Here is a 15,845-nt window from a genome sequence, read left to right as displayed (position 1 = left end):
AGCCAATGGTCAGGGATACTGGGAGTTGTGGTCCAAAACCCCTGGAGGCCACAAAGTTGGGAAAAGATGTGGTAGTGCCATTGGTTCACCTAGGTCAGTGGATTTGTACATGGCTTCTACCACTGCGCTAGACCCTTTCCCGCAAGAGCATCTCGGCTTCGAATGCAACCAATGCTTTTCCCCGCCCATCTCGGGCGAGGGTTTCCCCCTTCACTTCAGCGAGACCTACCCACTTCCAGCCGTGTCCCGGCTTTGCAACCACGTCCTGCTCCGCGCCAGCTCGGATATCAGCACTTGTTGCCGGGCCCGCCTGTCTGCTAGTACTTCAGCGAGGTGAGGGAAAGCCTGGGCGGGCGAACACGCCCCAAGGCAGCGGCAACACGGATCCTCCGGCGACGCCTCCGCCGCCGGAACGCGAATCCGCAGCCGACGAGCATTCGGCAGGAAGGCGACTCCAGTCCGGGTTTTGAGGTTGGGGACTAGCGAGCTGCAAGGAAAGGCTAGCTAAAGACCCTCGCTTGCTCGCTCGCTCGCTGGCTGGCTCGGTCCAGCCGTCTCTCCCGCCCGCCAACAGCTGGGCAGCGCCGCTGGGCCGGCGGGAAGAGCGTCCCGAACCGCTCGCCCTGGGCTGCAGGCTGCCCTGATGGCTGCGCTGCGCCCGGCCTTCCTGCCCAGCGCCTGTGCTCCGAGCGGCGGCTGCCGCGCCTCTGCCGCCTTGCCGTGAGTGCCTGAGCCGTAGCGGCTGCAAGAGCGCTCGCCGCCGCCGCCGCCCCTTAGCTCAGGCTAGCCCAACCCAACCGAGCCCGCTCGCGGTGCGGCGCGCTAAACTGAGCTGGGCTGGGCGCGGCCATGCAAGCGCGGCGTCTGGCCAAGCGCTCCAGCCTGGGCAGCCGGCGCTTGAGCACGGCGGGGCCGCCGTCGGCCGCTCAGCCTTTCCCGGAGCCGGGCGCCCGCGGTGCGCCGAAGCCCGAAAACTCCTGGAGGCCGCCCCGGCGGGAGGGCTCGGCGGCCGCCCTCGAGGAAGAGGACGAGGAGGAAGACGTGGTGGTCGACGTGGAGGAGGAAGACGACGCCGACGAGGCGGAGGCGCCCGGCTTGGGCAGCCCCCTGTCCGACCTCGGCGGGCCGGGCAAGGGCCACGCGGCCGTCCGGGCAAACCTCAAGGTGCGTGGTCGTTGTCGGTGGGGCGGGGAAAGCCCTAGCGCCGGCGAAGGCGCCACAGGGCTCAGGCGTCAGAGGACGGCGAAGGGGGGAGGTTGGGGGCGCTTGGGTGGGTCAGTGCCACACGTCCCGGCCCTTGTCACTGGGCTGCGTTCCGGAGGGCCGGCGTGGAGGCGCTTCCGTTGTCGGGGCTGGTTTGTGACAGCGGGGTCATTCCTAGGGCAACCACTTGGAAGTTGAGGCAGGGCTCAATCCAGCCCCAGCCTTGGGGAGAACGGCGATGAGATCATGCAAAAGGGAGGGGGTCATCTGAGCATACCCAGAGTGCCTTCCCGGAGTGACGCTGAAGGCACGGGAAACCAACTCCGGTCTCAGGTTGCTAACAGACCCGCAGAACCGTCTGTCCTGCCAGGCTGGGCAGCAGAACCTGGTGGACCCCAATCGCACAAACTCTTTGCCGTGTTGTTGTGGGGCGGGAGAAGCCTAGCTGTCAGTGGGGAAGGATCGTGTTGCGGTGTGACAAAAGGCATCGTGTGCAGTGTTTCCATTTCTCTTCCCAAGTAGCAATGGTATTGTAAGGTGGGGCAGGGGAAGAGCAGAATGCATCTATTTTTAATTTAAATCGGTGGGATGCATATTCAGATGGATTTAAACATGAAAATGGTGTAGCATAATCCGTTGGTTTAAGGCCCCTGCGGGGGTTGGCATTCAGCTATTTTATTCCCCAACTCAAAACAGTTATCTCATAGTGTAAATAAAGATGGCTGTTGTTTACAATTAAAAAAGAAAAGAAATCAAGCTCTATTAACATAGTCTGTGGTGCTCGAATGGAGAACTTTTTATTGTTGGATTATTCCTTGTGTGCTGTACTACAATGAATGACATAAAATGGAGTGCCCTCTGACAGTAGAGGGCAATGGTGGAATGACCACTGGAAATAATGGTCAATATGGCTAGTTCTAAGGTGTACATAAGACTTTGAAATGCATGCATCTGAAGCCCGGGGGTGGGGAGGGTGGATACTGGTGAAGCTTAATAAGGCCAAGGGAAATGCCAGAAAGGGAAGGGAAGGAGTAAGAATGACATCAGCCAGCACAGCTCCTCCACTGAAGGGAGCCATGGGGATAGCAACACCGAAATCCCATATACAGTGTCTAGTGCACTTGCCTGCTCAGAAGGTCCCATTGGGTTCAATAGGGCTAATTCCCAGATTAGTGTATTTATTGCAGCCGAAGTGTCTGGGGCTGAATCTGTAAAGGACTCTGTGAGAGTAGAATATAATGGGCAGCTACATTAGAAAAGAATGTGAAGCAATTAAGGCACAATTATTGCTCTGGGGAGAAGCGTGTGACTGTGACGGACAGAGAAACGGCTCTGCAGCATTTCTGCAACAAGCATGTGTGGTATTCTGACTTGGTCTGCAGCAGGGTTACAGAAAATCAGAAGGCCCCGCCCCCTTTCACCAACCAGTTTCCCAGATTTTGTGTAGTCCCCACCCACCCCCAATTCTAAAAGGTTGAAATGCCTCTTCTAAGGTTTAGCTACTGGCAGTAAGAACTTTAAACTAAAATATGCTGGTATTCTGGCCCCACAAACTGCTGGTATTCTGGCCCCACAAACTACTGGAATGCACCAACCCCCGAACTTCTCTGAAATGGAATCGGCTGAAAGAGGTCCTCTACACCGTTTGGAACACTGCTTCTTTCCTTTTAAAAGGTCTAATCCAGCCCTAAGAATTTGGGTGACTGAAGTTGCAATTCTATGCACACTTATTTGGGAGTAAATTGTGTCAAACACAGCGGAATTTACTTCAGAGAAAGCAAGCATTAGATTAGACTGTCAAGGGCTGTTTCCTCTTCAATGAGTATCAGAGGTCCTGTTCAACAAGGTTTTTTTTTATAACAGACGAGACAAGCCTTTTCAATCATGGCATCAGTGCTCTGAAATGCCGTTATATTCTAGGGAAGCCCATCTGGCTCCATCAGTAGTTATGTTTTGTTGTTTGGTAAAAACATGCCTTTAAAAAAGACAAGGTGACTTATGGTAGTTGCTAAGTGCTGTTCAGGTTTTTTTCCCTTACATGCTGCTTTTGTGAGCATGGGAGGAGTCTTTTTAATTAATGTTTTTATTGTTTTAATGTCCTGTGCTCTGAACCTCCCCCCCCCCCATCGTGTCCAACTTGTAGATTCCTCTTTTTTGGTGTTGTTTGGCCAGTATTGAAAAACTGAACTAGATGGATCATTGAGGGCACAACCCTATGCGTGTTCAGACAGAAAAAGGTACTACAATGCCCAGCATTCGCCAGCCTGCATGTTTTTTTAAAAATTATTCTAGTTTGTATGCTCAAGTCATTATAAGTGAGGGAATTCTACCTAAGAGGTAGAATTTGTGAGTTTAAGAAGTGCCGTGTTGGATCACACCAAGGGTCCTTCTAGTCCAGCACTCTCTTCACACAGTGGACAACCAGCTGTCGACTAGGAACCCATAAAGCAGGACACAGTGCAACAACACCCTCCCACCCATGTTTCCCCTGCAACTGCTCCATATTGGTTTATTGCCTCAGATATTTATTTATTTATTTATTATGTTTCTATACCGCCCAATAGCCAGAGCTCTCTGGGCGGTTCACAATACTGGAGGTAGCACATAGCTATCAGAACTAGTAGCCACTGATAAGCTTCTCCTCCAGGAATTTATTCAACCCCCTTTTAAAGCCATCTAAATTGGTGGCCATCCCCACATCTTGTGGTAGTAAATTCCATAATTTAACTATGTGCTGTGTGAAGAAGTACTTTCTTTTAGTTGTCCTGAATCTCCCACTAATCAGTTTCATGGGATGACCCTGGGTTCTGGTATTAGGGGAGAGGGAGAAAAATGTCTCCCTATCCACATTCTCCACACCATGTATAATTTTGTCTGCCCTAAGCCTTCTTTTTTCCAGGCTAAACAATCCCACCTATTGTAACCTTACCTCATAGGAGAGACGCTCCAGCCACTTAATAATTTTTGTTACCTTTTTCTGCACTTTCTCCAGCTCTGTAATATTTTAAGTGTGCTTGCACCATAGATCTGTATAAAGGCAATATGATACTGGCAGTTTTATTCTCAATTTCTTTTCTAATAATGCCTAACACAGAGTTTGCCTTCTTTACAGCGGTCGCACACTAAGTTTGCACAAACAGTGCATCTTGATTAAAGGTGGAAAACTAGCCACATTTTCAGACTTTGCTAAATAGTAGTGCAAATGCTTATCCAGAAAATGTTGTCTTTGTGCAGAGCAACACAGTTAAAGGCGTGAAAGGATAAGTTGAGAGAAACCACATCATTTATGGTTATTTGAATTCTTCATAAAGTTTTCTCTCAAAGACCCCCATGCATTGATGGGCGTATATTATGTTTTTATAACTGAGATGGATGCTGCCAAATCCTTGACATATAAAAGTTACTTGTGATATGAAGAGCCCTAACCTGTTGCTGATGCCACAAATAAACTCAGCTTGGCTAAGATAAGCAATATCAAAGCAGTTTACTGTGCATGACAAAACCATTTCTGTACAAAAACATGCAGCATAAGGAAAAAGATTATAGTTCTATTTCATGGGAGAAGGAAGCCGTTGAGAAGACTTCCTGTTCCATGGAAGTTCTGTTTTCTTATAAACTGCTTACAACAAAGTTTCCTTGATATGTTTATATTCTCTTAATATTCACTTCACACCTTTTAATAAAAGCTGTATTCTGAGTGACTGAGCATGCATGCTACTTGGTACTTTAAAAGTCAAGACAATTCCAAACAATGTGTCAATTCAGACATTATCTTCCAGGCCATACTTTGGAAGATTGAAAACTTATTGTGGTCTGTGTCCTCCCCTCTCAAGTACTGATTTGCTGCACAGTTTCTTAATCATAATGTGCTTTGATATCTGAAGCAGTCAAACCATTTATTATTATATTTATTTATATCCCACTTCCCCCCCCCCCCCAATGCTGGGCCTCAAGGCGGCTTAGTGGTGGCATCTAAACTATGACATGATAACCCACTTCAAACCATGGCTTGGGGGTTAATAGTAAAACACATTGCCAAAATTTAGACATTACAGCAAATTATGACTAGAGGAAGCCTGAGGCTGGAAGAGAGACCCTGCTTGCGAATAGACGGAGCGGTAAGGAGAAAGACTGCAGGCCTCGATACCATGTTCCCAATCCTCAAAATCATGGTTGGGAGGTTTGTCTGAATTAAGAAAAGTCTGGAACAGAAAGTAGTTGCCATGTTGGTCTGAGAAAATAAAAGTACAACTTCATATAAGTATGCCAGCTTCTGTTAGCAAAGGAAGATGCAGTTAAATGGAACTAAGCGCCCGTTCATATATGCACAGAAGTGGCAAAAGATGCACTAGTCACTTGCATTTTTATTATCTCATTGCTTTTTTACATTGCTAAACTAGCTCAAGTCTCATGTAACTTGAAAGGTAGTCTGCGTTGGTTTGGCAACAGAAGGTTGTATCCTGTTACATTATATTTCACTTTGGAAAAATGGGATGGAGGGGGAATAGATAGTTGGAGGCAAGTATAGTTTGGATAATGAGTTGGCTGGAAAGTTTCTCACACTAAGGGCACAGTACTATGCATGTTCAGTACCAGCATGCCCCAGCCAGCAACTTAAGGTGCAATCCTCTGCATGGCTGGCTAGGGCATGCTGGGAGTTTAGGACTTTTTTTCTGTCTAAAAATGCATAAGATTGTTCCTTTAGACCACAGAAGATAAAACATTTGTTCATGAAAGCTTATTATGCCACAGTAAATTTGTTGGTGTTCATAGTGCCAGTTTTTGCCACAGCATATGAATATTGTCAAATATTCATATGCTACATGTTTTGAAGCCTTCTTGACGAAACTGTATCTAGTTGTAGTTATATAATTGTTTGACCATGCAGAGAAAACCCTCTGTATTTTGTATGCACTGATACTGAGGAGAATTTTATTCTTTAGCCAAATGGCAAAGATGTGTACTAAAATGGTATGTTGTTTCTGAAGAACACTTAAAATGCATTGTTTCAGGTAGTGTTTTTGAATACAGATTTTTTACAGATACTTTGAATGAATAAGCCTAACTGGCATAGCTCATGTAGAATAAGCAACCAATGGCAAGGTGAGTAATTAAATACAATGAATAGCCCAAAATGTAGTAATACATTGAAATTCAGGGCAGTATAATTTTCCAAGCATCATTAGAAGAATCTGCCTTACCTCATTGTGCTCCTCTGTGAATAGAGACTTCTTGCTGAATAGATTTGTACAATATAGTTCTTCATTGCATGGCACAAAAAATGAGAGAATGCTGAAGAGAACTTGAGTTAGAAGTTGTATGCTAAGAAATACACAGCAATTAGATTTGACTTTAAATAGTATTTTAGCCATTAACTGTTTTAACAAGATGAGGCATTGTCCTGCCCCTCTTGCTACCAGTGGTGATGTGTTCAGGATTACAAGAAAAGTTTATTGGTGCTAGTAAAACCTCTGAGGAAGAACTTGCAACCTAAGCTTTCCTGTAAGTCTCCTTTTATGATCATTTTAAGTATTTATAAAAAGAATTCACTTAATGTCTCTCCTCCAGAATTCGCCTCCTCCATCCAGTCCTGTATTTCATAGAATCATAGAATCATAGAATAGCAGAGTTGGAAGGGGCTTACAAGGCCATCGAGTCCAACCCCCTGCTCAATGCAGGAATCCACCCTAAAGTATCCCTGACAGATGCCTGTCCAGTTGCCCCTTGAAGGCCTCTAGTGTGGGAGAGCCCACAACCTCCCTAGGTAACTGATTCCATTGTCGTACTGCTCTAACAGTCAGAAAGTTTTTCCTGATGTCCAGCTGGAATCTGGCTTCCTTTAACTTGAGCCCGTTATTCCGTGTCCTGCACTCTGGGAGGATCGAGAAGAGATCCTGGCCCTCCTCTGTGTGACAACCTTTTAAGTATTTGAAGAGTGCTATCATGTCTCCCCTCAATCTTCTCTTCTCCAGGCTAAACATGCCCAGTTCTTTCAGTCTCTCTTCATAGGGCTTTGTTTCCAGACCCCTGATCATCCTGGTTACCCTCCTCTGAACACGCTCCAGCTTGTCTGCGTCCTTCTTGAATTGTGGAGCTGACTTTCCAGCTGACTTTCTGATATTTCTGTGTGGATGTTTTATTGCCATCTGAAACTCAACTGCTTCTCCTAAGCGTTCTTCTCATTGACAAGTATGCATTGGTACTACTACCATCCACTCTCTTAATCACACATAAAGTCTTGGTTTTGTCCTGAATTCCTCCTTCCTTGTTTTCTATATTCGATCTATCACTAAGACATGCCACTTCGCCCTGTACAGTGTTAGCAAATATTCCAGCCCTCCTTTTCTGCCTCTTCAGTTCATGTTCTAATCATCTCTTACCTTAGCTACTACGACCTTCTTCTCTCACTGTCCTGCTCTAAACAGAGTCCTTGCCCTTTGCTAAGCCAATACCAGAATGTATATAATAGTCAATTCGGCAAGCAAATGGTCAAGCACGATTTTACCAACACACAGGGACTTTCCAAAGCAAGTTTTGAGGCGTAGCCAAGGTCAAAACTGAGGAGATCAATCAAGTAAAAACATAGTCCAAAAGCAGGTAGCAGTCCAGAAGTCAGTATCAAAGATATCAAAACACATGGCAAGGTCATGGGGGGAAACAGGATACAAAGACTAGTGCTGAAGATCAGTCATTGTTTCTAGCAACTCTCACGTTTCAAGTGAGAACTGATACAGCTAGAACTACTGGAACCCCACCCAGCGTTCAGGTGCATCACGCTAGAGGCATGTCATATGTCCTCGGCCTCAGGCACTGCATCTCCAGGAGGTAGATTCAGAAGCATCACTCCTGAGGGTCCCAGACTAGTACCAGAGTCTTCTGAGGGGCTAACCGGCTTTGTAGTTTCTGTCTCCTCCTCTGAAGTTGAGTCCAGTGGTGGCATCGACAAAGACAAATGCACAAAGTTTGATTAACAACCAGACAAGAGGGCAGACAAACTATTATAATATGTAAGCACAAAGAAAATTGCAAGAGGATTGGGACATGTAACATCAATTATGGTAACAATGGAATTGAAACTGAATACAGAAAAGTGTGTACACAGTACTAGTAGAAATAGTACTTAATAAACAGAGTTAAGACATTCAAAAACAATTGCTTGTATTTAGTAATGAAATGCTGAAATGGAAAGAAATGGGCACACAGCGAGATAAGCCCAGGACTCCAGATTTTACACCTGTTTTGCTGCAGCTTCTTCAGAAACTCGCTGTTGTTATACTACTCATAAGCATGAGCCATGGGAGAAACAGTGAGGCCATTCTTAAAATGTTGCTCTTCCCCAAACATCTTTAATCGTCTTCCAAAATGGATTGACTCAAATCCCAGGCAAGTTTTCTGGAAAGGTGGTGAGGTGTTTTTTCCAAGCCCTCTTTTGTATCTCGTCAAGAGGGCAGGGCTCCGGAAGCTTTAACTGTTGTGTTGAAGAGGGAATTTCACCAGGTACTGCTTGCATACAAATGACACCTGCTGGAATTCCCTTTTCAATACAAGTGTTTAAAATACAGGGACCCTGTCGTCCTTTCCATATGGTCACCGTAATGCTTAGAAATCACTATAAAATGCTCAAACGTTATTAGTTTCAATGGGGATAATCAAAAGCAGTTTGGTTTGTGGGGAAAGGTGCTCATGATCCCTTCCTCACTTCAATATATGATCCCAAAAACACCCTTTGTATGTATGTACATATGACTGTAGCTTTGGTCAGTTTAGAAGACTTTTGGGGCGTTTCTACACCTGCCTTTTCCCCACGATCATCCCTGGATTGTTCCTGTGCATCCAAATGACACACAGGGGATCCCGGGAGCAGGCAGGGACGATCCCTCCATTTTCCTGGGATAACCCTTAGATGTAGAATGGGCCTTGGACACATAGACAATGGTTGAAATTCCTATAGATCGGGGTGCAGAACCACTTTCAGCCCGGGGGCCAAATTGCATTTTGGAAAAGCTTTCACGGTCTGCATTTCAGTGGTGAGCAGGCTGAATGTAAAAGGGATTGGGGCCAAAATATAAAGAATACCAGCATATTTTAGCTTAAGAATCTTACTACCAGTAGCTAAGCTTTAGGAGCAGCATTTCAACCATTTAGGATGGGTAAAAATACTGCTGGGAAACCACTAAACCATCTGTGGATAAGGGAAAGGGACCATGGCTAGCTAGGGGACCCCAGAGGGCCAGGTTGAGGCCCTAGGAGGACTGTATTTGGCCTCCAAGCCTGAGGTTCTGCACTTGCTATCGATGCTGGTGCTCTGCCTACAGCCAACAGCTGTGTGCAGCCACCACTTTTCAAATGCTGGTTAAGCTCTTTTGCATGACACACTGCACATGCTCAAAATAATGGTTCTGCAAATATGTGTGTGTTGGCAGATATATACAGCTAACCAGGCATGATTAGGGAGATGACATACATAGAGACATGTTAAGTACCTACAGTGCACCCAACTGTTGAGCGCATTGCCTCAGAATTAGGCCATAGCTAGACCTAAGGTTTATCCCTGGATCGTCCAGGGGTCAAACCTGTTCATCTAGGTGACACACAGGGAATCCAGTGCTCAGGCAGGGGCGAACCCTGGATGATCCCAGGTTAAACCTTAGGTCTAGCTGTGGCCTTAGTGTCTGATTTCTCCTGGGGTAATTAGTTGAAAATCAGCTTACTTCAAGAAGTGGCATCCGGCCTGCCTTCCATCTCTCAAACATGATATTATGTCAGTGAAAGTTATGAACGTTTTTGTGAACCACCTAGGGAGCTTCTGCTATTGGGCGGTATAAAAATGCAATAACTAAATAACTAAATTATGCTTTTAAAATTAATTATGATTTGTTTTGTGTTGTGAGCTTTTTGCTTTGCAGTATGGTGGGGAAGCATATTTCCTGGTTAGTGTGTCATCTGGCTGCATATCAAGAAATATAAAATGACTAATGCTTTCAGCTTGGAGACCATTTATGTTCTTAAAGTAATCATTCCAGTTTTGTTCTTGAAACAACTGCCAGAAGATCTTCCAAGGAAACTTCAACATGGGAAACGTACTTAAATATTTTGCTTCTATTTACGTGCATGCAGTGACATGTGCTTGGACTGTAAACGTCCACTGTGTTTTATAGTAACTTACGGATTGTAGGTGGGAAAGACTTTCACTACTGGTGGACCTTGTTTTAGTAAGGGTTCCCCCCAAAATAATCCTGCTAAGCTATCATCCCTGGCTGATTTACACCTGTACACTCTAGGGCTGCCTCCCCAACCTGGTGCCCTCAAAACCTTTTGAACTACAGCTCCCAGCATCCCTGATCATTGCCCATGCGGGTGCCAGGTTGGGGAAGGCTGCTCTCAGCTTTGCAGCTTCTTGGGGCATTCTAAGTTCTGTTGCCCAGGACATGTCTACCCTGCTCTAGGAGGGCTGTCTTCATGGTGCTGGGCTGGCATTGCCTCCTTCCAAACCCCTGCGGCTTTTCTCCTCTGGGGCACCGTTGGGTAATCCCGACATCAAAGACAGAGTGTGGGGTTTCCAGTGGCCATCCGGGTATTGGAGCCCCCCCCGCCGCCCTCTTCCTGGTGGAAGGCGACCAATATGCTGGTCACCTTCTACCAGGGACCGCCCCCAGATTGGCCCCAGAGCAACATCAGAAGAGCTGTACTGACATCGACAGACGTCAGAAGAGCTGTACTGACATCAATCCCATTAAAAATGTCAGAGTTAGCCCTCAACTTTTTCAATGTGCAGCTTCATGGGAAGGTCCCCATGGTGGCTGTGAAGCAGCTACTAGGGGGCCTCCCCGCCCCCGCATATAGACAGCCCCCTGAAGAAAATAATTGAAATGTAGGTGCTTTGGAGTTATTTGCCCAAGACCTAGGAGACACAGGACTTAACAAAACCCTGGTGAAATATTCTGAGAACAAAAAGGGTAGCCTGGCCACTGCGGATGTGGGGAAGGTTTCAGTGGGAAATTCCCTTTTAAAACAAAGAAGTAAAATGTCAAGATATAAAAAAGGAATGAGAAAAAGGGAAGACTACAATCATACACACACAGAGACAGGCAGACACAATTCCAAAGAAAAATCAGTAAAATCTAACTTTATGACGCTGTTCAGACAACACACTAAGCCACAATGGCTAAGTATTTCGAGCTAAACATTATGGCTTAGCGCATTGTGTGAACTATTCCTAACCATGAGGGCTACATAACAATGGTTTAAACATGCTCACTAACCATTTGCTGCAAAAGGGTTTGCAGCCTAACCATGGCTTAGTGTGTTGTCTGAACAGGCCCAATGTGCTACATGTTAACTTATTTCAGTGGAATATTGGGCTTCAGAGCATATGTAGAATTCCTTGAAAGAAGATGATCTGAGTGAGAGCATCTTTCGAGTCCTAATTCAGGGTTCCCAGGAAGATGAAATACTGATGTGGGCCTTTACCCATTTATGGAAATTTTGAACCAGCCAAAAGCTGACCACTTAGCAGAGATTGTTTTGCCCAGTGGCGAGATAAGTCCCATCTCTGATGTCAGCCATGTAGGTTGCCAGTCAAAATGTGTTTAGACTCTGCTCCCACACCCTTAATAACTCTGCCCTTGATACCTGGTTCTGTCCAGTTTGTGAAAAAAGACAGAACTTAGAATATCTGCTTATTCAGGGTTCACTACATTCATTTTATTTATTTTTTACATACCACCCAATAGTGAAAACTCTCCGGGCAGTTTACAAAGATTAAAACGTAAAAATACAATATAATAACAAAATATAAAACCAGTTATGTACAAAAATATAACAATTTAAAACAATCAATAGCAAATCCTGGGACCTGTTAAATCCTTATAATATGCTGTCAAAGGCCTGGGAGTAGAGGAAAGTCTTGATTTGGCACCAAAAAAATAGCTTTGGTTATTGGGTGGTATAGAAATGAAATCAATCAATCAATCAATAGATGACAATGATGGTACAAGGTAGTTCTTGTGTACCATATAGTCAGGCGCCACCACTGAGAAGGCCCTCTCCCTTGCTGCCGTCCTCTGATCCTCCATTGGAAGAAGCACTTGGAGGAGGATCTCTGGTGTTGATTGTAGTCCACAGGTAGATTCGTAGCGGTTCAAACACTGCAGGTCGCACTGTTCAACAACATCAGAATATAAAGGTTCATCATCAAGGTGATAAATTTGTATGGTAACATAGAAATAAATCAGCAGTGAGCAACAAATAGGAATGTTGCATCATTGTAAGGACCTGTGATAAGGACGTACAGCAACTTTGTAAGGTGGTCTGCATCCAAGGCTCATTTCTTCAAATAACCCCCTGGTTAATGGAGTGAAGGGATGCCCAGAAAACCATGGGCTGTTAATTTGACACCATTGAGAGAGAGTGTTCAGCCCTTTTCCCCTCCTCCTGCAACCTGGTGCCATCCTGATGTATTAGACTACAACTCAGTGATCATTCTGGAGAATATGGATGTTGTTGTATTACAGCACATCTGGAAGGTGCTAGGTTGCACAAGACTACCTTAGATCAATGTATGGCAAGCGGAATATTATTCCTTGGGTGCTAAAAGCAGGCAGGTGAACCCCAGAGTCAAAATTAAGAGAAACATTATTTAATTTAAAAAGTGGGGGGAATGATATTAGAGATATTAACCTGATTGGACACTGCCAATCGGGTTATGATAAAAAAAATTGGTTTAAACCTCAGATAGACAGGTGATGTGCAGTTATCACTTCCCTTCATAGAAAGAATTTGGGAGGGATTTCCCCACTGCCACTGATACAATTTTGCCAATAGATTCATCCTGTGGGTTTGGCAGAAACATCCAGAGGATACATGGCAGGATGATCGTAGGGGATTGTGCTGTCAGCTATGGTGAGTCTAGGTCCTAGTCTCTTAAAGAGATATACATTATATGACCAGCCTTGCATGACTGGGCCATATTGGACACTTTGGGCCATCATACATTCAAACTTAAATACATTTATGACTTTTTTTGTTTAATTTAATTTAATTTTTGGGAGTGTCCAAGTTTTAATCAAAATCTGTATGCTTCAGGGCTGAAGTTGGACGGGCTGTTTCATACATGCCCATACAGGTAGAGAAAAAGTTTGTGAACACTAATGATAACTATGGAAATTCTGTAGTGTTGACCATGACAACCTTCGTGAATCAAAACCAGTCCTTTTTGAAACATCCAATAGGGTTCATCATGTCTTGTGAAATAAAATGATATATAAATTAGGCAAACAATGAGTACTTAAGAGTCAGGGTATGTGCAAAAATAAGTGAACCCCTGGTTGTATCAGCTCAATTCAAAGGAATAATTAGAATCAGGTGCTTAAGTAATTAGGTAGATTTTCAGGGGTGAGTTTGGGAAAGTCAGGAAAGTCATGCACATCAGAACACAAAGCCTAACTTCATTTAAATGATGGTGGGATCCAAATTATCTAGGAAAGAGAACCTGCTGTAGTGAACAGCTCTGTGGAAACATCAGTAACAGTGAAAAAGACAAACTCAAGGCCAAACTAGACGTGACAAATTGGCACCAATGGAGTTTTCTTAACCAGCTTTAGAGTAGTGTTTTTTATTGGGACCAGTGTTAAATTCCCTGTCCCCATCTCTGAGACTGCTCAGGCTTCCCTGTGGCTGATATGTCCATAACAAAAACTGTACATATTCTTCAATTTGATTCAGATTAAGTCTAGTTTGGCCCTCGGTGTGGGCATTTAATATGAGGGGGACACTCTCAAGAGACCACTTTTGACAATTTGCAAATACCTCTAGGAAAGGAAATGAAGAGGTTTTCTGATGCTCGTAAAGCAAATGTGGTAGTAATGTGTGTCAGAGCTGCTAAATAGGATTGAATGCCTGGAAGCTATGTCTGCCCCCTGTTTTAAAATGAATTGCGAGAAATCTAATCATTGCTTTTAATTTTTCAGGCAACCAACATAAAGCGTGAAATGACCTTCACAGTATTTCACCAGGAGGACCTAAAAAGTGATCTGAATCAAAAACTATCAGACCAACAGCTTTTTCTATTGGCCATGAAGGAAGAAGATTCAAAAACAGCAGACACCAAAAAACCTGGCAGAGTCCATGAGCACGAAAAAGAAAGCACTCGTTCGATCTGCCTTCTTGAACAGAAGCGCAAAGTTGTATCTTCTAATATTGATGTGCCTCCTGCAAGGTAGGAAAACCTGAAAAAGTGGGAAAGGGTGGAAAGCATTGGTTCCCTACACAGTTCAACACTGGCAGGGTATTTTTCCCTCTTACAAGTTCAAGATAAAATATATAATGTTTCCTACAAGTATAATACAAGTGTGCGTATAAGGGAGGTGCATAGACTAATGGTCAATATTGAACGTGGACTTTGGAATACCATCTGAGCTGTGGATTCACTGACTAGGTCTGATGGGACTTAGGCCAACTGGCTGGGAAAGTCTACCCTAGACTATAACTAGGCTCTCATTCAGCTACAGTTCCCAGTTTGGATATAACAAGAAAATGTGGCTTAATAAACAATGAGATAAGTGTCAAAGCTGGGCTACAAGGAGAGGGGCGAGGATGGATCATGCTGGATCATGCTTTAATATAAGCTGCTTTAAAGATTGCAGTACCTGTGGTAGCCAGATGACATTCTGCTCACATTCTGCTTGTGAACAGTGTCCACCAAGAATCATGGCAGCTTAAATTACAGCATTTCACTCCCCCACTTTCATGCAGTGTTCCCAAAAGGATAAGGATGTTGATTGACATCGTGATTAGGGCTCTGCAGCCACCCCCCGATCCGCCTCCGAGGCCGATCCAGAGCCCCCGAAGCAGCCCCAGTCCACCTTGGGGGTTTCCCAGCCCACCTCGGCACCTAAGCCGAGGCGAGATTCGGGCCCTCCGAGGCGACTCAGACTTTTCTGGGTGCTGGCTGCACAGCCGGCACCCGGAAAAGGGACCCACCCACCCACCCAGTCTCCTTACCTGTTGCCTCCGTCACTGCTGCCATCTTCCTTCTGGCAGCTTCTAGTGTTGCCGCTGGAAATAACTGGAAGTAGGCCATGTGATATTGAGATATCGTGCGGCCTCTGCTGATTAGTACCTCTATGGCCACCATAGTTTGTGACCATAGAGGTTCTAAACTGTTTAGTACCTCTATGGGCACAAACTACAGTGGCCATAGAGGTGCACAACAGAGGCCGCGCAATATCTTAAAATCGCGCGGCCTACTGCCTTTCATTTCCAGCGGTGGTACCAGAAGCCGCTAGAACCAAGATGGTGACAACAGCGGCAACAGAGGCAGCAGGTAAGGAGACTGATGGGAGGTGGGGCCAGCTCCGAAGCACCAAGGTGGCCTGAAGCTTCGGAGCCAATTGGCTTTGGGCTGTCTCAGCCTTTGCCTGAACCACCTCGGATCAGTGATTTGGAGGTCTGAATCACCCCGATCCGCTTCAGATTCGGTGTTCGGATCCGAGGCAGTGCACAGCCCTAATCATGATCATTGGCTAACTACCACTAGGACCCGCTCAGTATATGCAAGCTAATACTGCCTGTGATATGTGTAATTTGATTTGAACAGTTCATAGTAAGGTTGGAGTGTCGGCATTGATTCATTGTTGGCTGTA

The 15,845-nt window shown here is 45.2% G+C and overlaps 1 protein-coding gene across 1 annotated transcript in view; it reads left to right on the top strand.

Annotated features, from left to right (window-relative positions):
- The first annotated feature begins 849 nt into the window (after positions 1-849).
- Positions 850-15,845, top strand: part of ZNF704 (zinc finger protein 704) — a 53,934-nt gene continuing 38,938 nt past the window's right edge. The window contains exons 1-2 of the mRNA XM_063130881.1: positions 850-1,164; positions 14,172-14,419. Coding sequence (XP_062986951.1) covers positions 850-1,164; positions 14,172-14,419 — 563 coding nt within the window. The remainder of the gene's footprint in view (positions 1,165-14,171; positions 14,420-15,845) is intronic.

The sequence above is a fragment of the Elgaria multicarinata genome, chromosome 7, assembly GCF_023053635.1.
Source record: "Elgaria multicarinata webbii isolate HBS135686 ecotype San Diego chromosome 7, rElgMul1.1.pri, whole genome shotgun sequence".
Lineage (NCBI taxonomy): Eukaryota > Metazoa > Chordata > Lepidosauria > Squamata > Anguidae > Elgaria > Elgaria multicarinata.
The sequence above is the reverse complement of the archived record's forward strand: the minus strand, read 5'-3'. Positions and strand labels throughout refer to the sequence as shown.